General features: G+C 43.2%; 1 protein-coding gene across 3 annotated transcripts in view; it reads left to right on the top strand.

Annotated features, from left to right (window-relative positions):
- The window catches only part of NMT2 (N-myristoyltransferase 2), a 55,740-nt gene that overhangs the window by 8,146 nt on the left and 25,264 nt on the right, over positions 1 to 22,330 (top strand). The window contains exons 2-3 of one of the 3 annotated variants that reach the window (XM_032474028.1): positions 21,428 to 21,563; positions 22,000 to 22,042. The exons of 1 other annotated variant lie outside the window; for it this stretch is intronic. In XM_032474028.1, the coding sequence (XP_032329919.1) occupies positions 21,428 to 21,563; positions 22,000 to 22,042 (179 nt within the window). The remainder of the gene's footprint in view (positions 1 to 21,427; positions 21,564 to 21,999; positions 22,043 to 22,330) is intronic. One more of the 3 variants, XM_032474027.1, reaches the window with a different exon arrangement.

Genomic DNA, 22,330 nt, shown 5'->3' with positions numbered 1-22,330 from the left:
CATGTTTTTATCTGTATGTCTCTGAGATCTGTCAAGGTCAAAAATTAACCCGTGTCCTAAATATTCCACCACCAAACAAGACAAATTGTAGAATGTTTTGATTTCTCCTTCCTTTACATTTCCTAGGTTTTGTTGAAATAATCTGGAATTTTCACTTCATGTGGCTTATTTTATCTTTGCCCTTAAATCATATTAAAAGTGTTTTCCTAACTATTATGTTACATTCACATCCATAGTATCAAAACCTTCCTAAACTCTCCTGACAGCTTGACTGATTTCATTGCTTGCCACTGTTCCTTACAAACTACACCCTCTCCTTTTCTTCTGTGAGTACTTTCTCATTCAATTTTTTTTTTTATTTGAGTATGCGGATGATATATTTTCTAACACCTTGTATGTCTGAAAATGCCTTTTTTTTTTACCCTCAGGCATAAACCAGAGTCTAGGTACATGTGTAATTCTGTGATCATCATTTTCCCTCAGACTCCATAAACGTGTTTTATTATCTTCTAGCAGTTAGTGGAACAGATGTTTCTCTGCCAACCTGCTTCTCCTTCTTTTATAAGTAACTGTATTCATTTTCTTTGTTTTGACTTGTGTTCAGTCTGAAAGCTCGTAGGATTTTCTCCTGATCTTTCTAAAACCCAAGGGTTTCCACCTCCTTTTCCCTTCCAGGATCACTCTTTTCTTTAATATCTGACAAAATGGCTCCAGCTTGTACATATTTGTGGGCGGGGGTTCGTGGGGACTGAAGTCTCCGTGGTCCTCCAGCACGTGGTCCATGCGGCCCCCGGCATCACCATCAGTACTCTCTAATGCGTTAGGTCCTGTAACATTTTTCTGACCTGGGGTGGACTGCAGTTGGCTCTCTTTCCTCCACTGCCCCCACCAAGAACCACTAATGTGGGGCTGTTATGCACAGCATTTACTAGAGGTTTTGTGAATCATGAGTGGAGAGGCTTGATTTTAGCACAGGGAGGAAAATAACCTCAAATTTTGTGTTAGATGTCCATTGTTCACCAAAGGGACATCTTGGTGTCCGTGCCCCTCCGCAGGCCACAGCTCCCCACAGTGTCCCTCTGAGAGTGGTCTCTTATGGTCCCACCTCTGCCTCTTCTCCATGTTTAAGGTCCAGTGCCAGTGCCCTTTCTTTCATGAAGCCTCCCACAGTCATTATAACCGAGGGTGAAAACCCCTGGCAAAGGCCCCGTACCCCTTACTGAGTGTGTCCTTCCCATGGTGACTTTCCAAGAGTCACACCCACCCGTCGTCAGCCACCTTCTCAGGCAGACCCTTGGTTTAGGGGAAAGAAGCTGTGTTTCATTGGCGTGTGACTTGTCCAGGGTTGCATGGTACATAGGCAGGAACAGAGTTCTTTTGTGGGGGGGAAGTTAGACTTATTTAGTTAGTTAGTTAGTTATTTTAAAGTGAAGGTACTGGGGATTGAACCCAGGACCTCGTGCATGCTAAGCGCACACTCTACCACTGAGCTATACCCTCCCTGACCCAGGAACAGAGTTCTTGGTGTGTGTTGTTTAGTGCGTGTGTAACATCTTGTACACACTGGCTCACATAAAAGAAGGTTTTATTTTATTAGAATCGAGGACCAGAGGGTCAGGCAGGCAGGTCTGTCAGTGTGTCCAGCCGTCCCTCCCTCTGTCAGTCAACTGCTAACAGCCTGGAGAGTCTGTTTTCAGTTCAGAGTCTCCAGAAAGGATCTCATTGGATTCTGGCCAGCAGGCATGGTCCAGGCAGCGGTGGCCAAGGGTAGGCAGGTGGCGGGAAGGGATCGTCATGTGGAACAACATGGCCATTTAGGGCCACGCCTTCAGGGGGGCCTGTGATCAAAGTAGTTTTCAGAGAAGGAGATAATAAATGAGGCTGGCACTCCAAAACATGTCTACAAAACATGCCATGTGTCTACCTGTCTGCTTAGAGGTGAGCTGGGAGCATAGACTCCCATCCTCGTAGGATCCAAGACGTCACACACGTCAGCAGCTTAATAAAGATTCGTTGAGTGGATTCCAGTGGTTCTTAATCTTCATTGACAAGGTAACTTCTAACTTTAAAAATGTTCCCTTATGTGCATTAGAAAGATGTGGAGGATTTTCTTTTTCTAATTTTAATTTTGAAAGATTTGGACTGTAGCATTCTTAGTTGTGTTCTGCGCTGCATGGGACCCAGCATGGGAAACTGATACGTCATCTTTTGAACTCCTACTCTGCGCTTCTTTCTTTGTATATACATTTTTTTTCTTACTAAATCATTATAATAACTGATAAGGACACTGACGTTTAAATAACTTTCCCAGGATACAGCTTAGATTCTAATTTAGATCTGGAGGTTCTTGCTGTCTGTCAGTTCCTGCCTTTTCATTAACTACAGGGTCTCATGGACTCTCAATAAAGAGCAATTTGATAGAGTTTCAAGCTTGTCTCTACATCCGTCATAGATTGCTAGCATTAGTGTAATGGGTATACTAAATGTCAGAGGGTTCAAAAATAAATAAATGCATACGTTTGCTTGTTTTAAAAGGCGTTGCCCCTTGTTTATAGAAAACCCTTTCGAATTTGTCTTTTGGTCTCTTCAAGGACTGCTATTAATTATAGCATCAATAATTGCAATAAATTCCTTCTTTTGTGCTTCTTTCCTGGCCATCTGGTCTCCTTTCTGTTTCAAGCTCTGTGGCTGCTGCAGCGTAGCCTCACACCTGCCAGCATCCTTTCCCTCTCCACTGCCGTCACTCAGGCCTCCACAAAGTTAGTGGCCCGTCACACGAGAAAGCCCAGCACACATCACCTGGTGGGGGTGCCCGCAGAAAGTTGGGACTTTACCTTTGCAATTTCTGGCTTGCTAGCACGTTGCACGCCTGGCTTGAACACACACACCAGCAAAATACGGGCTCCTTTATTCCCACGTCTGTGTTCACTCAGAGTTCAAGTTCATGTAGTACTTTTCCCAGGAAAGATGGCGACTCAGTTAACATGATAATTTCCCATAATTTCTTCATTTACTATTTGCAGGTGGGGTAGATGCTTGTTCTTCACTACCCTTGGGTGTATATTAACATTTTTTAAAAACCAAAAAAAAAAAAAAAGAACCAGTGAAAGCAGGGTTACTTTTTTGTTTTCCAATTGAAAATTTTATTTTAAAAAAATCTTTTTCCAAAAGCACATCATTTCTAATATAGAGCATTAGAATATATCACCAAGCCAAAAGACGATGCCTTGGTGTATTCATTTATACACTTTCCTATTCATACATATTTACAAAAATGCAAATAACACTGCTCCTCTGGTCCTGGGAACGTCCGTTTGTCATTTGATGAGCCAGGACCATCTTTCCAGGGCACTCCTTAGCCTTCTCCTGAGTCACAGGAAATGGCTGGTATTCCATCCTCATTAACTCCTGTTGTTGGGCCCCTGGGGCCGAGGCTGCTAGCGGGCCTGTCTTCCAAAGGAGCCCTGTTTTTCCTTAGCACATGAGTGTCTTTCTCCCCACATCCCACTCCCTGAGCCGGGGTGTGCTTGTGATGGGGAGTCATTGTGGACCAGGTGAGCCCAGACACGTCCTAGGGATGTCCCAGAGCAGGGGGAGGAGTTCTGGCCCCTCTTCCAGCAGAGTTCCCCACTGAGGGAAGCTGAGGCTTTCCTGTGAGAGGGAAGTGCACTTCTGTGACTTGTGCTGGTGTTATTTTGGGACTCAGCTCACACAGCTCAACCTGAACGCTAATGTAACACCTGTCACTTCTCTTTTAGGCACTTTCTCTGAGCCCTGGGCTGTTTCCTTGCTTTATTAAAATGTCCTCAGAAGAGGAGGGCATAGCTCAGTGGTAAAGCACATGCTCAGCATGCATGAGGTCCTGGTTCCATCCCCAGTATCTCCATTAAAACTTTCCTTAATCCAAAAGGATACCTGTACCCCAGTGTTCATAGCAGCACTATTTACAATAGCCAAGACATGGAAACAACCTAAATGTCCATCGACAGATGACTGGATAAAGAAGTTGTGGTACATTTATACAATGGAATACTACTCAGCCATAAAAAACAATACAATAATGCCATTTGCAGCAACATGGATGGCCCTGGAGAATGTCATGCTAAGTGAAGTAAGCCAGAAAGAGAAAGAAAAATACCATATGATATCACTCATATGTGGAATCTAAAAAAAGACAAATGAACTTATATATAAAACAGAAACAGAGTCACAGACATAGAAACAAACTTATGGTTACCAGAGGGGAAGCAGTTGGGAAGGGATAAAATGGGAGTTCAAGATTTGCAGATACTGACTGGTATGTATAAAATAGATAAACAAGTTTATACTGTATAGCAAAGAGAACTATATTCAATACCTTGTAGTAGCTTAGAGTGAAAAAGAATATGAAAATGAATATACATATGTTCATATATGACTGAAGCATTGTGCTGTACACCAGAAATTGACACACATTGTAAACTGACTATACTTCAATAAAAAAGACAAAAACAAGCAAATAAAAAACAAAAGAAACAATTTAAGTTACCCAGAAAAATAAATAAATAAAATGTCCTTGTCTCTTTTCTCTACTGTCCCAAAATGGACCATGACCCCCGGCTCCTTTCTGGACCTGGGAGATTATATCCTCTGTATTGGAGAACTCCAGGTTCACCCTTGTGATTCCCAGTGAAGAGAGCCACCCGCGCAGCCACTGCTCGGCCTGTGACCCTTGACTGTGACCCTTGAAATCACATTTTCTCTCCATCCCGCTACTGGCCTTTGCTCTGGGTCTTGTATCATAGACTCATCACTCTGCCCTTCTGCTCAGGGTCGAGCTAGGGTTTTCTCTGTTCCAGTGTTTCTGCCCCTGCTGAGCCCTCAGTCCCTGGGACTCCTTCATTTTCGCACCGTGGATGTTTCTCTGTAGGAAGTTACCATTCCCTGGTTGCTGTTGGAGCCTCCTCGCCCCTCCTCACAGACTGAACCCCCCTCCCCAAGACAGCGATGTTCCATCCCCGCCACGCACATCGTGCTGCTGACTTCATGAGATTTTTCTGGGGGAAGAAAAGCACAAGTTTGCCACACTCTATAACCCCAAGGATTTCCTCAAGATATGGTGCATTCCTTTAATGAGAGAATTGAGTAGGTCTATGAGCAGCATTGAGATGTACAAAAGAGGAAGTAAAAAATGAAAATTGGCTCTAGCAAGGAAATTGAGAAATAGGAATATAATTTGAAAAACACATCAAATTGTTAACTTTGCTGACACGCTAATCTTATTAAAGATAACAGTGCTAATACAATAGTGAAATGGATCACAGCCAGAGGAGAAAAAAAATTCGTTAACTGTCTTCCTTTAGTAAACTCTGAAAGGCCCAGAAATGAGGAAAGTCATGTAAGTAGGAGCTGGTGTGAATGGGCTGTTCTATCAGAAAAACATTTGTGAGCATAGGTGAGAAAAGGCTGTAAGAAGCAGGGTAATTTGTCACTAATCTGGAACATCTTGAAGGGTAAACTCTGTCAACACCTTCAAGCTGTTTAAAAATACTTGATTTTTCTACTTGTTTTGTTCATCATTTCATCTTTAGGAACAATTTTACCCAAAGAAGTAAGCCTTTAAGAAATTTGTTTGTGGAATAGCTGAACAATTTGTATTTAGTTTTTCAATTATATATAATGATCTTAAAGATATATAAACAGATTTTGGGGGACATTTTAAATATTTCCTCCTTTATTCTGATCTGCGATAATCAGCAAAGACAGCTCTTAACTTCACAAACTAAACTTCATGCTAGACTAATTTCTGGCCCATGAGTATGGATAAAATTGAATGATGATTTTAACCTTCACTCTTACTAGAATTGGGTTCTTACGGGAAGTAGGCACCAAATGTGTTTGATAATAATGAAATAATCGTGGAAAGAGAAGGCTGATGAGACAGGACGTATTTTTCCACATTAGTTTATCGCAAGAATGAAAAGTACTCAAAATTTGGGAACAACCTGATATCTAAAGAAGAGGAATTGGTTAACAAACTGTAGACCGAAACTTGCAAAGGGAATCATCCAGGTTTTACTCCAGCTGGGCCAGGAGTGCCCGGGGCTTGCTGGTCAGCCCCTGCCCAGAGCCACCCACCTCTGCTGCCGACACCCATGTAAAGGGTGAAATTGTTGGCTGGTCCCACTGTGACCTCTGTCCAACACTTCAGCCTCAGTAGTTCCAGCTGCCTGCCTCCTTGGCTGACCTTCATAATGATAAAAGTCTCTATCAGGTTTCCGCCTTTCACTGGCCATAAACTTCTAGGGCAGCTTTGAGCTCAGAGCTTCCAAGGGCTTCTCTGTGACTTACTGCTTTGACCAAAGATGATGTGGCTTTGCAGAACCTCTGACAAGTGCGTCCTCCATCAGTCCCAGGACGGGGAGGAACGTGCTAAGAGACTGATGAAGCTCCCAAGGAGATGAGGCGGCTGAAATCTTGCCGGAGGTGAGGCCACGATGAAGCCAGGTAAAGACAGCTGCAAGGTTGGCTTCTGGCTCTGGACTGTGCATCACACTTGGGGAGGCAGTGGGTGAAAAAGTCGTTCCCGGAATCTCACAGAAGAGCCACTGACAAAAACAGTCACTCATGGGACTTCTTGAAGAGCCCTAATTGTACATAAAATCAGCTGTTGAATGGGGTGGCCAGGTAATCAGCCTGTGTCAGGTGGGCGCCCCATCCAGCAAGCATGAGTGCAGCCTGCGACCAGTACACTGGAGAGTTGGTCTGCCTCCCCCCCACCTCCCGCAGTTGTGGCTGCGCATGCTTTTCCATTAGCCGGACACCACGATGCTGCTTTGAGTTCCCTTTACATTTTTCGTAAACAGTGGCAAAACCACCTCGTCTGTTTTCTCCCGTGTAGTGCCTTTCCCTCTACATAAAGTGATTTAGTGTCCCAGACAAAACACACCTACACACCTGTACGCACACATACTCTGAAGATCTGTTACTATTTGACAAAAGACAACTAGGTTAATAAAAAATGTTCATGAAAGAAGAGGTCGTTCCCAAAAGACCTCAAAATTGCCAATAAATATCTGAAAGAGATATTCATAAGTAGAGATGCATAAACTGGGGCTGATAAAGTGTAAGAATTACCTGGATTTTGGAGCCTGACTGGCTAATTGGAGTCCTTGACTCTGCCGTTATTTAGTTGTCATTTTCAGCAAGTTACTTAACGTCTCTGTATTGCAATTTCCTCTTGTGTAAAATGCGAATAACTGTAATCATAGGACTTAACCTCACAAGAACTTAACCTCCCAACAAGGCTGACATCTGTAAGGTGCTTACACAGTGAGTGCACTAAAGTGTTAGCGGCTATCACAACAACCATCACAACGACAGTGACGGTGGTGGTGATGGTGATGGTAGTGGCGGTGGAGATGCCAGAGTGTTCCCAAAGTGTTTGTATCATTTTGCATTTCTCTAGCGTTACGTGACCCTTCCCTTTCCTCACATTCCTCTGATACTGTTAGACTTGAAAATGTTTGACAAATCCTTGGATAAAAAGTAGAATCTGAGGTGGTTTCACTTTCAGTTCCCTTACTGCTGGTGAAGTTGAGCATCTTTTCTTAGATTTATTGGTTGTTAGGGTTTCCTCTTCTGTGAATCACTGATTCACATCCTCAGCCCACTCTTCTGTCAGACTTTTGTCTTCTTATTGATTTTTATATTGATTTCTCATTCATCCAGCAAATATTTATTTTATACCTCAGACACTGTTTTAGGTGCTAAGAATACTATGGAAAAGGCTGTTTTATGGATCTCATGTTCTAGTCAGTGGAAGATAAATAAATAAATAATGCATTTTTAGCTAACAGTGAGTTATAGGAAGAAAAGTAAAGGAGAATAATCACAATGGATTGAGTGATTTCCCTGTGCCGACTGCAAATACTAATGTATTCACTCATTTCATCTTCACAATTTTTGTAAGACCATTTGTTGAAAGCTTCATCCTTTTTCAGGTATGGAAACTGAAGCACAGAGAGGTTAAGTAATATGCTCCACGTCACACAGCTAGGAGGTAGTGGAGCCAGGATTCAAAACTAGGACTCTAGCTAATGCCTGTGGTCCTGACTGGGGTATTATGTTGCCTCTCTGTACTGTGCTGGAGATAAAATGTGAAGGAGTAAAGAGCTTTTTATATGTTCTGACAATATTTTGTCATGCATTTTATCAATACCTTGCCTCATTCTGCACTTTTAAATTTCTTTTTTAAATCACTTTGCCACAAAATGTTTAACTTTGATGTGGTCAGGTTACCCCTTTTTATCTTACAGCTTGTACTTTTGGGCCCTTTTGTAAGGAATTGCTTTCTTCACTGACATTATGAAGTTATTTTCTTTTCTGTGAGGGGGAGGTAATTAGGTTTCTTCATTGATTTCCACTTGGAGGAGGTATTGGGGATTGAACCCCTGACCTCTTGGTTTCTGAGCATATGCTCTACCACTTGAGCTATACCCTTTCCCCGAAGTTTTCTTCTTCTTCTTTCACTTATTCATTCAGCAGGTGTTTACTCGAGCATCTACTATATGCCATACAGGGTTCTAGGCACGGAAAGGTGTTAACAAAACCAATAAAAATCACTGCCTATAGTTTTTTTTTAAATGAATTGTAGTTGATTTACAATGTTGTGTTATTTTCTGGTATACAGCACTGTGATTCAGTTGTATACATATATACACACACACACATATTTTTCATATTCTTTTTCACTATAGGTTAACACAAGTTATTGAATATAGTTCCCTGTGCTCTACAGGAGGACCTTGTTGTTTATCTATACAGCCCTCAGTTTTAAAGTTTTGTTTCCCCAAGTTTGGGTCTTTAACTCACTTGGAATTTGGTTTTGTAGTTTCTGGGGTGTAGTAAACTAATTTAATTTTTCTCTATGTAGGAAGTCAGTTTTTCTGATTCTGTTTATTAAAAAAGTTCATGTTCCATGATTTAGGGTGTAATTATTATCATATAGCATGTTCTGTATGCCATGGGTGGTTATTGGCCTGCCTATTCCATTTCATCGATCTGTGTATCTATTCTTGAGCTCTGTTATATTTTAATAATGCTTTAGTCATGGAGGCATTGTGATTACTAGAGACAATTTAGAAAATGCATGAAAATATAGCAATGATTAAAATCACCTATAATCCCACCACTTTCTACGCAGGAAATTGGAAACGAAGAGGAGAAATTATTAAGTAATTACAATATCAAACAACTAACGGTTCTCATGGGGAGGAGCTAAGTGATCTCTCTGGTGGAATCCTGCGAAATCTAAAATTGTTTGTCTTTGGTATTCACATACACTAAACAGAGCTTTTAAAATTAACATACTAGTTATTTAATTAATGTGTTGCTTATTTAATTAATGTATTAGTTATTTAATACATAGGCTAAGCTGCTGTAACGAGTAGACCCTAAGGTGTAATTGCTCAACACAAATGAAGTTTTTTTTTTTCTTGTTGATGTGATAGTTCCAGACAGGTGTTCAGATGGACAATGAGGGGGCGTCCCTTCATTCAGTCAATCAGGGGCTTGCAGCCCTGCCATCCTCTCCTGTCTCATCCTGCACCTGCCTCTGGTCAGCACAGGGGATGGGAGAGTGTGGAGGAGCACACCCAGGAGGGCCTCAGGGCCGGCAGGATGTGGCAGTCATTCCGTTCCCATCCCATTGGCCACATGGCCTTCCCTGAGTGCCAGCAGCTGGGAAATGTAGTCTAACTGTGAGCTCCTCCAGGAAGCGGGGTGGGTTTTTGTGGGCAGCTGGCAGCCTCTGCCTTGCTTGTTTCTCCTGGAGCACCTGTAAAACGTTTAGTTTATGTACAGTGTGTTCCTTTGTCATCCCATTAAGTACTGTCTGCAAAGTCCTTGAACACTTCTTCCAAGAGATTTGCTGGATGTGCTTATTAAATGTTTGACATTTCTGTGGCTGAGAAGGAGTTCACTGGTTTACATTTGGAGTTTGAATGTGCCCAAGGTTCTCTCTGTCCTTCCCGGGGTCACAAAACTGACAGGCTTTTCCTTGTGGATCTTCCATATGAATTCCTGAGGAAGTGAGAAATGGAACTTCTGTTCTTGAAGATGCGAGAGGTCTTTATAAAAGGGCTGCATGATGTTTGTGGATAAATACCTGTGACTCAGTCATCAACCTCAGACACCTGAGAGTCTGAATCTGTTTTTCCTTGTTGGGTTCTTTTTCAAGAAGTCTTTCCATGCAGGGATTTTCCTCTGTTATCCTGAAAGCTTCATAGCATGTTACCACCCCACCCCAGGACTAGGAATTTCACCCTCTATTTTTTTTTAACAGGTTTGCTGAAATAAAATCCACATACCCTGCAATTCACCCATTTAAAATATACAATCCAGGGGCTTTTAGGATATTCAGAGCTGTACAACTATGACCAAAATCAAATTTGGAGCATTTTCATCACCCCAAACTGAAATCCCATACCCCCAACCCTCTTCCTCCTCCTAGCCCCTGACAACCACTAATCTATTTTCTCTATGTCTAGATTTGCCCATTCTAGGCATTTTATATAAATGGAATCATGCATTGTATGGCCCTTTGTGGCTGGCTTCCTACATTTAGCATAATGTTTTCACAGTTCCTCTATGTTGTAGCATATATCGGTACTTCATTTTTTATTACTGAATAATATTCCATTGTGTGGATGGACCACATTTTCTTTATTCATTCATCTGTTGATGGATATTTGGGTGGTTTCCATTTTTTGGCTGTTATGAATAATGCTGCTGTGAACATTTGTATACAAGTTTCTGTTTGCACAAATGTTTCATTTCTTTTGGTCATGTACCTAGGAGTTGGAATCTCTGGGTCAAGTGTAATATTTGTTTAGCCTTTTGAGGGGCTGCCAGCCTGTTTCTCAAAGTGCCTGCACCATTTTACATTCCCGCCAGCAGTGTATGAGGGTTCTGGTTTCTTCACATCCTCACCAACACTGGCTATTATCTTTTTTGGTCACAGTTGTCATAGTGGGTATCAAGTGGTAGGCTTGTCAGCTCTGACTTCCAAATTCTAGTCAGCTTGAGGCTAGACCCCTACCACGCTCCCCCTGCAGTCAGCACATTGCTGAGCACTTAGTAGGTGCTTAGTAAATATGTGATAATAGGCTGCAATCAACCTTACCGTGAAGGTAGGGAGAACTGTAACTTTTAGAGGTATTTTGCCTCCTGGCAATATGTGATTGGAGCTACCCCAAGAGCCAGAATTATGCACTCATTCATTCAACAAGTATCTGTTATCAAAATCTACTAGTGTTGGGCATTGAGGCTTTAAGGCATTAGCAGTCTCAGGGATTCAACTAGGAATAGCTTTCTTCTGTACCCTCCACACACCGACATGAATGCACACATAAATCACATAACCACAGCACAGCAAGTTCACTGCTTTACAAGGTGCCAGCCATGGGAACACGGAGGGAGGAAAGCCCGATATAGTCAGACTCCAAGTTGCAGAATGTACAAAGCCATACCATCCATGGCAGATTTCTAGCTCCAGTATCTGGCTGCAATATGTTTGTTTAAGCCCAGTTGCTAGTCAGATATTTATGGAAATCCTTAACTACTAGATGATTTCAAACATAAACATCACAATAGTGCAGATTTGATTCTACTGATGAAAACAAACTGCTCATTTTTGGGTGGGAACACATTGGTATTTTTAGACCCCCAGGGTGCCGTTTGGTGGAGGTCTTAATGTATCTCCTAAAATGAGCACTAGTTTCTGTCCAGGATTAGGAACAGGGAAATAGGAATCTCTGGCTCATGCGCTTGTCTTTTTTAAAACACTTTCCTCACTGTTGAACATACCTTTCATACTTCGACTCTGCAGATGAATAAATTATCCACTTTAAAAAGTCGATGATTTTAATGCAGGCATAGCTGCTGGAAAGAGGGGTCCCTTTGTGATCTGGATACTGGGTGACAAGGTTAGCTCTTGGGACCTGTTACGTTACCCTAAGTAGTAAAGACCAGCCCCATGATTCTGTTGCATAAGTCAACGAACGTTTGTCTCCTACCTGCTGCTACCTGAGGCAGGCGGGGACCCTTCCTCCTTACAGGGCCCATCACCTCCCCATGCATCACCTCGACAAGGCTGCAGGCCTCTCTGGGAGCAGAAGTCAGCCAGGAGAAGGTGTAACGGCCCTCAGCTGCTCTCACCTGGGAGCAGCATCTGTTACAGCTCATCTTCCATTGGCTCAGCAAACGTCCTGCTCGTGCCTAACTTCCTAACTCCCAGTGGAGGGGGTTGTCCCTAGGAGGGGAGGGTCAGGCATACCGTGAGCACAGATAGTGTTTAGCAGACACCTGAGAAGGAAAACCCAGTTCTCCTCCTGTCTTCTCCTTACTCTCAGACTGCTGTCCCACTCAGCACTTCTGACACCAGAGGTGGGGGTGTCTCCCACCAAGCCAGTCAGCGGCACCACCTGGGCATCCTACCATTTAACTGGATGCTGACACTGTCTACCTGGAGATATGTTAGATCCCACAGGTTGCAGTGCAGGTTGTCGCCTGTGCTTCTGACTGACTGCCTACAAATGGGAGATTCCCACAGTCCCCTCCTCGGGCTCAATTAATTTGAATTCACAGAACTCAAGAGAATACTTTTTCCTGTTTGCCAGTTGGTCATAAAAGGATATGATAAAGGATACTCCATCATTAAAAAGTCTAAAAATAATAAATGCTGGAGAGGGTGTGGAGAAAAAGGAACCCTCCCACACTGTTAGTGAGAATGTAAATTGGTGTAGCCACTATGGAAGACAGTATGGCAGTTCCTTAAAAAATTAAAAATAGACTTACCCTATGATCCAGCAATCCCACTCCTGGGCATATATCTAGAGAAAGCTCTAATTTGAAAAACACGTGCACCCCAGTGTTCATAGCAGCGCTATTTACAATAGCCAAGACATGGAAACAACCTAAATGTCCATTGACAGAAGATTGGATAAAGAAGATGTGGTATATTTATATAATGGAGTATTACTCAACCATAGAAAAGAATGAAATAATGCCATTTGCAGCCATACGGATGGATCTAGAGATTATCATATTGAGTGAAGTAAGTCAGACAAAGACAAATGGAGTATGTAGAATCTTAAAAAAAAATGATACAAATTCTATTTATAAACCAAAAACAGACTCACGTACAGAGAAAACAAACTATGGTTACCAAAGGAGAAAAGGGTCAGGGGGAGGGATAGATTAGGAGTTTGGGACTAACAGACACACATTACTATATATAAAATAGGTAATCAACAAGGTCCTACTATAGAGCACAGGGAACTATGTTCAATTTCTTGTAATAACGTATAATGGAAAAGAATCTGAAAAGAAAAAATATTTGTAGGTATGCATAACTGAATGACTTTGCTGTACATCTGAAACTAACATTGTACATCAACTACACTTCAAAAAAATTTAAAAAAAAACTAACAATGAACCTAGAGAAAACATGCAAAATAAAATACATGTCAATTAAAAAAAAAAAAAAAAAGAAGGATACAGATGAGCACCCAGGTAGACGACATGTGTGGGGTGAGGTATGTGTGGCAACACATGGAACTTCCATGCTCTTTCCAGGCGCCACCCTCCCAGCACCTCCACATATTCACTACCCAGAAGCTCTCTGAACCCTGTACTTTTGGGGGTGTTATGAATGCTTATGGTCAATCATTAACTCCATTTCTAGCCCCTGCCCCCTCTTTGGAGAATTGGGGATGGAGCTGAAAATTCTCATGATCTTCTGATCATGGCCTGGTCTTTGTGGTGACCAGCCCCCTCCAGGAGCCCACCCAGAGTCACCTCATCAGAACAAAAGACACTGCTGTCACCCAGGGAATTCCAAGGGTTTTAGGAGCTCTGTGCCAGGAGCAGGGGTCAAAGACCAATGCTTATTCTTCTCTCTTACTTCACAAATTTTTTAGAGACATGAGAGAACTTCTGTTCTCAAGGAGCTTACACTCTAGTGGGAAAAGCAGATGAGAACACCAGGTTTCGAGTGTGCTCGAGGGGAGGGTACTCAGATGGCAGAAGGATCACTGAGTTAGGGGCACCTGTTTCAGATTAGGAAGGAGAAAGAAGGCTTCTCAGAAGAGGTGATACTTGACCTAAGTCTTGAATGGCAAGCAATCTGTCAGGAAGTGAAGGAGAGAAGTGTGTCCTGGAAGAGGAGACAGCATGCCGAGGTGTGGAGTAGTAGCAGTACCTGTCGCTCGTTGGATAGCTTACTCCATGCCAGCCACTCAGTGAATTTCCCGTCGGCCTCCCATTTGTTTGTTATTTGTTGCCTTCAGAATATATGCTCCACAGAAAGAGAAGGGAAAATATCTCATACTTATATGTGAAATATTTTTAAAAAGACACAAATGAACTATTTACAAAAGAGAAACAGACTCACGGACATACAGAACAAGCTTAGGGTTACCGGGTGGAAAGAGGGTGGGAAGGGACAAATTGGGAGTTCAGGCTTTGCAGATACTAACTACTATACACAAACTAGATAAGCGATAAGCTTATACTGTAGAGCACAGGGAACTATATTCAGTATCTTGTAGTAACCTATAATGAAAAAGAATATGAAAATGAGTATGTGTATGTTCATGTATGACTGGAGCATTATGCTGTACACCAGAAATTGACGCAACATTGTAAACTGACTATACTTCAATTAAAAAAAAAAAAAAAGGTTAAAAAAAAATGACTGTGCTCCATAGGACAGGACATTGCTTTGTTCATTGCTGTGTCATTATGTGCCAGTAACTCTTGCTGTTTAATAAGCCAGCGAGCATTTTATGATGCTCCCAGATCCTGTGGGTTGGGATGTTGGAAAAGGCACAGTTCGAGGGAGTTCTGGCTGGGGGGTGGGTGTGGGTCTCACCGGGCTGGGGCTTCTGTCCACTGAAGGCTCCACTGCGCGTGGGGCGGCGCACTCACGTGGGTGACCGTCGGAGCTGGCAGTTGACCACAGCTCACCCGCCATGCCTGTGCATGGCCTCCCCAGTACGCAGATATCAAGGTGGTAAGAGGGAGAGAACATTCTAGAAGTGAGTGGAAGCTGCGTGTCCCTTTCTCGCCTAGACTTGGAAGTCACATGTTGACACATTTGTGGGGAGTAATTACTTGTGAGTCATAAACTTGTCCATATACAAGGGGAGGGGAACTCAATTCCAGCTTTCATGGGGAGGAGGCTTTAAAACATTTGAAGACATGTTGAAAACTGTCACGGTCCATCTTCTGGCCAAAAATTGTTTACATTATCCCTTCCCTGAGGCCCTCCCCAAAATCATATCATGTTTTGGGTTAGATATGAGGCTCAGGCTCAAAATCCAGGGTCTCGTCACCTAGACCAAGTCTGGGTGTGGATCAGGCCCCTCTAGGTCCGTGTCAGTACTGGGTGAACTGAGCAGGTATGTTGTCTGCTCCCCGCACGCCCATCGTGGGAGGGTGGACAGGTAAAGGAGGGCGTGCTGGCTGTTCCCACTCAAAAAGGGGAAGCTAGCACAGCACTGTCAGTGATCCACAGCAGTTCTGAAATCCAGCCAGGGTGGGTGGCCAGTCCCTCAGTTTGAGTTCGGTCCTAATCTCCAAGAGCTGCTCTCCATGGCTCTGGCCCCTGTCCTCCGGGCTCCGGGTTCTGCCCTGTAAGTCATCCGTCCAGAAGAAAATTTTACTTTGCATCTGAGTGAGGGACCCTCTACATCTGCTTCCTGCCTGTAAAAGGCTGAGAGTCCAAAACCTCTTTTGCATTTTGTTCTGCCCTCTCTTCTCAAGCTGGTGGAATTCCTTAAAGAAAAAAAATGTCCTGGGCTCCCAGTTTCAATTGGTAATCCATTCCATTAGGCAGAAGTCACAGCCAAAGATCTCTCCTTCGAGATACGCTCTTCCCTACCTGTTCTCTCTCTGTGAGGCTGGATGCCCCTAAGGTTCTTAGAAGCCGTGCTGTTTAGAAGAGGGTGGGCGAGGCACATCCTTTGAAAACTGAAGCCTTCTTTCCTGAGTTTCCACAGGAAGTTTGATGCTGAGCCGTTCAGAGCAATTATATATCTGAGTGTTGCCAACCCTTCAGTCATGCCTTCTTAGCTTTATTCTGACTTTTAGAGGTTGGTCCCTGTTCAGAGGCCAGCCTTTACCAGAGCTGTGGCTCACTGCGCCCGTCATTCTGCTCCAGGGTCAAGTCTAAAAAGGAAGATGTGGGCTGGGGAGTTAGGAGACCTGGATGCTTCTGCTAACTAGCCTCGAGATTGGAACCACTTTGTGCCTCAGTGTTCCCATCTGCAAAATGGGGATGGTGTTAATCGCCCTACCTATCTCACAGGGTTGTTGTGAGGATAAACAGACCACAAAGGGAAAGTGCTTTGATAAGTCAGTGCTGTGCAAACTGTAAGAAATGGAGGCAGTCATGCTAAAGGTGATGGGATGGACACTGGTGGAAGGGTTAATGGGATTGTCTCTTTCTCTGTGTGACTGAAGTTCAGATGCTTTATACGTTTTTCACTTAGCACAGATTTGTAATTATTCATGTACTAAAGCACAGCCTTTTCCAAACAAGAACAAAAACAAAAAACAAAAGAGCATTCTGTTTGGAATGGTCAGTGGGATACTACCTTAGGGCTTTCTGAAGTCCTCACCGAGGGTCAGGCAGCTCCATCCCAGGTGTGACCGTCCTGAGGCCGTTTCTTAATACGCGAAGCCTTTGCCTTCTGGAGATGCTGGGGTTGAAGACCAGTTGAATTTTGAGTCTAACAAGTTCTGCCTGGGTTTATGTATTCTCTAACTCCCACTCAGACGCTGAGTGTCTCGCCCTGGAGTTAATCTCTCCCTGCTCTCATTTCCTTTACAGGCATCTGGGAGAAGCCAGGGTGTTTTCAACCTTCTGCCCAAAAGCCTTTTTAGTTAGATTTTCACGCTTATTAGGTACACTTTCTGTTTTCCACGCTATCCCTGGCAGCATTTTTATAAATGTGCCTCCACTACATTACAAGGACCCCTTCCCTCAGGCTTCCAACACCATTTCCCTTATTTTCCCAAGTCCTCACCACCAGCCTCCTCGACACTGGCAGGTTTCGGCTAACAGTCATCCCAGGATCTTTCTAGCTGTTCTGAAAGCCAGGGCCACGTGTTCTAGGGTTCTGTCCCAGCAGCCCTCCACTTAGATATCCCACATGTCTGAACCAGTTGTGGTTGCTGCATGCCAGATCATCACAAGCCTGGCAACACAAAACAACGTGCTTTATTACATTTGCAGGTCCTGTGGGTGAAGAGGAGCTGGGGAAGGGCAGTTCCTCCCTGGGGGTCTCTCCTGCACTTGCAGACGGACATTGCCTTGTGCTGGAGTCTTCTGCAGACTTGACTGAGCTGAGCTGGGCATTCATGAGGGCTCCCTTCCGTGGTGTCCTGGGTCCAGCTGCGCCGTCTTCCACACCGCCAGCCCGCTGGTCTTAGGGCAGTGGGACCTCTTATGTGGCCCCCAGAGTTGAGCATCCCAAGACAGCCAGGTGGCAACTGCATGGCCTTTTGTGACCTAGCCTCAGAAGTCACATAGGGTCACTTCCACTGCTTTACTAGCAAGAGACAAGCCTGCCCAGATTTAAGGGGAAGGAAAGAGACCCCCACCTCTCGACGGGAGACGTATCAAAGAATTTGCAGACATGTTTGAAACTGCCTGCACCTGGAGCAGCATCTGGCAAAAAGGGGACCTTGCTTTGTGATTGTCTCCGATGAGTAGACAGGTCCGCTTCGCTTACTATGTCTGCCCGTTAGTCTTTGAGCGATGCAGTGTGACCCCTGTAATAACAAGTTATGCTATAATGGGGCTTTCTTGTATTTAAAATGTATTTTTGAAAAGTAGGAACATGATACATCACACTGTATGCATTTTATTCCAGATGAATTAGAAAGCTAAATATTTTTTCCTAAAAGTCATAAAGTTAAAAGAGGAAAGGTTATAGAAGGATATTTATGTAATTTTGGAATAGGGAAGTTCTTTCTAAGCAAGACTAAAAAGCAGAAAAGCCACAAGGGAAACGTTTTAAATATTAGACCCTCTAAAAATTTTGTGTCTGTACAGGGAAAAAATACCATAAATAAAGCTGAAATCTAAAAACTAAACTGGGTAAAGTATTTGCAGTGTAAAAGGTAGACAAGAAACGAGGCAATGGAATATAAGCATGAGCTAGCTATTGCTCTCATAGGGCTGTTGTGAGGATTAAATGAGATTAAGGTCCCCAAAGTAAAAATTCTTTAAAAATGGTAGGTTCTGTCCATGCTTTTATAAAGAGTACCTACGAATCATTTTTATAAAAAGATGACTAGTAGAAAAAGGATATGAATGAGCTATTTATGGAAAAATATTAATGGTCTATAAACATATGAAAATGTATAGTCTTGCTCCAGATTAAATAAAGGAACATTAAACCCACAGTGAGATTTTTTTCTACCTGTCAGACTGTTGAGGATGAAAAAGAATGGTAATATGTCAGTGCTGGCAAAGACATAGGGAAACTGATGTTCTTACTGTTCTGTCCTTTGTTCCTCAAAGGCTTCTTGCGTCTCTGGCTTTCTGCAGTTTGATAATGATGTGCCAAGGTGCAGGGTTTTTGGCGTTTGTCCTGCTTGGTGTTCTGTGAGCTTCTTGGATCTATGGGTTAGTGCCTGACATTGCTTTGGGGAACTCCCCAGTCATGGTTGTTCCAAGTGCTTCTTCTGTTTCTTTCTTTCCTCTCTTTCTGGTACTCCCATTACGCGTACATTACACTTTCTGTAGTTGTCCCACAGTCCTTGGATGTTCTGTTTTTTCCCATCTTTGCTCTCTTTGCTGTTCAGTGTTGGAGGGGTTTCTGTTAAGGTTTCCATTGCTATATCCTCAAGCCCAGAGGTTCTTTCCTCAGCTGTGTCCAGTCTCCAAATAAGTCCATCAAAGACATTCTTCATTTCTGTCACAGTGTTCTTGATTCATCCTGGTTCTTTCCCGGGGTTTCCATCTCTGCCACACTGCCAATCTATTCGCGTGCTGTCTGCTGTGTCCACCTGAGCCTTTATCATATCAATGATAGTTGTTTCAAATTCCTGGTCTGGTACTTCTGGTTCTGATGCTTGCCCATCTTTTCCAGCTGTGTTTTTGGCTTTTTGGTATGCCTTGTGATTTTTTTTCTTGATAGCCATATATGATGTACTGGGTTGAAGGAACTGCTATACATAGGCCTTTGGTAACAGGGTGGTGAGGTGTGGGGGGACGGGAAGCAGTTTGCCTTGTATCCTTGCCTCCCTTATGGATCTCCGGAAAATTGTTGATTTTTCAGTATGCTAGGATGGAGTGGTGACATCCAAGCTCCTTACATGCAGAACCAGAAACTGTCTCGTTTATTGTTGGTGGAGTGGAAATTGGTATGGTATTTAGTAAAGCAGGCTTAATTATCCACTAAAACAAAAAATGTGTATGCCCTTTGACCTGGCATTTCCACCTGTGGACATGCTAGCATGAAAACACCAAGATGTTAAGTACCAGAATATTTTTTTGCAACAGAATTTTTAATTTTTAATAATTTTAATCATAGTTACATAAAATAGGATACACTTATATAGTGGAATGCTGTCCAGTTGCTAAAAAGAAATGAGGCAGCTTCATTTATCCTGATGTGGAAAGAAGAAGTCCAAGATACATTGTTAAGTTGAAGGAGACCAAAAAAAGGCCAAGTTTCAAAATAGTATGTAAGATTTGATTTTTGTTTAAAATTTACTCATGGTGAAAATGAAGGCATGCTTAGAGAAGAAAGACTATTTTAGAAGAATTTATACCAGAAAAACTATTGGTTGCCTTTGAGGGACACTGTTATAAGGCTCTTAAACATGTTAGTGACATTTATGTCTTATATAATGAATATGTTTTTGGTAAGTAAGTAAAAATTCAAGAAAAGAAAATGTGTAGGGACAGATAGAACCCATGAAGACCTATGGAACAGAACTGATTATTTCTACAACTTTCCCTACATCAGGCGATAATGCAGTAATAATCTCTGACTCTAAATTTGAATTTATCTGTGGTAGAAGAAGCCCCAGAAGTGGACATTTTCGATCCCCTTGTGTCTGTCGCTCTTTCAGAAGGTGATGCTCTGAGATGACAGGGTTCCAAACCAGAAGTGTTTCACCAGTGAATTTTTTTCATGTAGAATCCTTCTAATAAAAATCTTTATCAGGAAAAATGTCCCCCTCTTCAGGGAAGCCCTTTCCTTGGTTCTGTTGTGTTGAGATTAGTGGTGTGTTGTACCCAAGAGATATTTATAATGGAATATTTTACAACGTGTCTCTCTCCCTTAAAATGCTAACTAAAAAGCAAATTAGTGGACCAGTGGTAACTGTGGAAGCTTTTTGGCTTCTGTGGTAAAGTGTAGTTAATACCTGTAATTTTCCTGCTTACGTCGCATCCTGCAGAGTGACTGACTGTAGACTAATACTCTCCTGGGTTCCTGGAGACAGTCGCAGTGGGGAGGTGGCCGGGGGAGGGGCCTTCCCACGTAACACCAAGCAATTCTCAGACACCAGCTGGGTGTCCTACAGTTCAGCTCAGAGACAGTATCCATTTCCACTGGTTAGGGGCTCATTCCTGTAAGACTGCTCCCCTACCCCTCCAGGCATCACAAATAGCAGACTGTGTTTCTGACTGGGCTGCAGATTGGAAGTTCCAAAGACCCCCCTCCTTAGGTTCCATTCATTTGTTAGAGCAGCTCACAGAACTCAGAGGAACATTTACTTACTAGATCACCTGTTTATTATGAAAGGCTGTAACTCAGGAACAGCCAGATGGAAGAGATGCAGATAACAAAGTATGGGGGAGGGGCACGGGGCTCCCATACCTTCTCCAGATGTCACTGTCCCCAAAGCACCATGTGTTCACCAACCCAAAGCTCTCAGAACCCCCTCCTTTTGGATTTCTTTGGAGGCTTCCTTACATATGCATGATTGATTAACCCATTGCCCATTGGTACTTGATTCAACTTCTTCAATCCCCAAGGTCAGGGGGGTGGAATTGAAAGTTCCAACTCTCTAATTACATGGTTGGTTCCCCTGGCAACCAGCCCCCATCCTTAAGTGCTTCCTAAAGCCACCTCTTTAACCTACCATAAGGGACACCTTTAAGTTCTCATCTCTTAGGAAATTCCTTGGGTTTTAGGAGCTGTGAGCCAGGAACCATGGATGAAGACCAAATATACATGAAAAATATATATTTGGTTATCTGAATGTATATATTCCTTATTAATCACAGTGTCACACATCCTACCATACTTTTTTCCTCCTGTGTATAACATTGTTTTTCCTAAACGATTAATTTCATGCAATTTCAAGTTTTGCGTTATGATCTGTTGTTGTTTTATGAACTCTGTGAATTTCCTAACAGAAGTCCCGGAGGGGATTTGGGTGCCAAAAAGAAAAAGAAGAAACAGAAGAGAAAAAAGGAGAAACCAAATTCTGGAGGCACCAAGTCAGACTCAGCATCTGATTCCCAGGAGATTAAAATTCAGCAGCCTTCAAAAGTGAGAGCCGTGTTTTTATCTTAGCCTCTGTGGTGTCTCATGCATGTGAACGTGGGTTCATGCAGCTTAGGCGAGTGCCCTGTTGGATCAGAGGTGCCGTTAGGGTACTGTTGTGACTGTGGACTGAACAGTGGTGGTAACTGGAGGGTGTTCACAGCCTTCCTGAAACTGCCGTTGGCACCCAGATAACTGAGAGGTTTGTACTGTGCTTCTGTGTGTGTGTGTGTGTGTGTATTCTGCCTGTGTTTTCCCCCTTTCTCAGCAAATTAGCACATAAATTGCAGTCATAGAAGAAAGTCTCAGTGTGACCTTGTTAGGTTTTTGCTTTTTGTTTTTGTTTTTTTTTTTGAAGTTACACTTAATACTTGATTCCTTTTACTTCAGGAGATAATTCACATTTTAATTTTTCTGGGTGTCTGTCTAATTACCTGAATAGCACAACACCATCTGGCAGCAGATTCCGGTGGGAGCCACCACGGGTAAGTCTAACGCCGACTTTGAACTGGACCAGTCTGCAGCGGCCATTCTTAATTCTGTTGCCAAGGGTGGGAAACAGCTCTTAACCTTCCCCGGGGAGATGCGCCCATTTGAGACCAAACCAGAAGTTGCCTGGCAGTGCCCTGCCTGGGCAGATGGCCTGTCTCGTGTGCCTCGGAGGTGCCGATGCCCAGTGCCCCTTCCCCAGGGCCACCATGGTCACCCTGGCAATGAACAGAGACCTTGTGTCCTGGGCCCGAGGGAGCACACAGCTCCCCCATACCAGAAAC

The sequence above is a fragment of the Camelus ferus genome, chromosome 35, assembly GCF_009834535.1.
Source record: "Camelus ferus isolate YT-003-E chromosome 35, BCGSAC_Cfer_1.0, whole genome shotgun sequence".
Taxonomy (NCBI): domain Eukaryota; kingdom Metazoa; phylum Chordata; class Mammalia; order Artiodactyla; family Camelidae; genus Camelus; species Camelus ferus.
The sequence above is the reverse complement of the archived record's forward strand: the minus strand, read 5'-3'. Positions and strand labels throughout refer to the sequence as shown.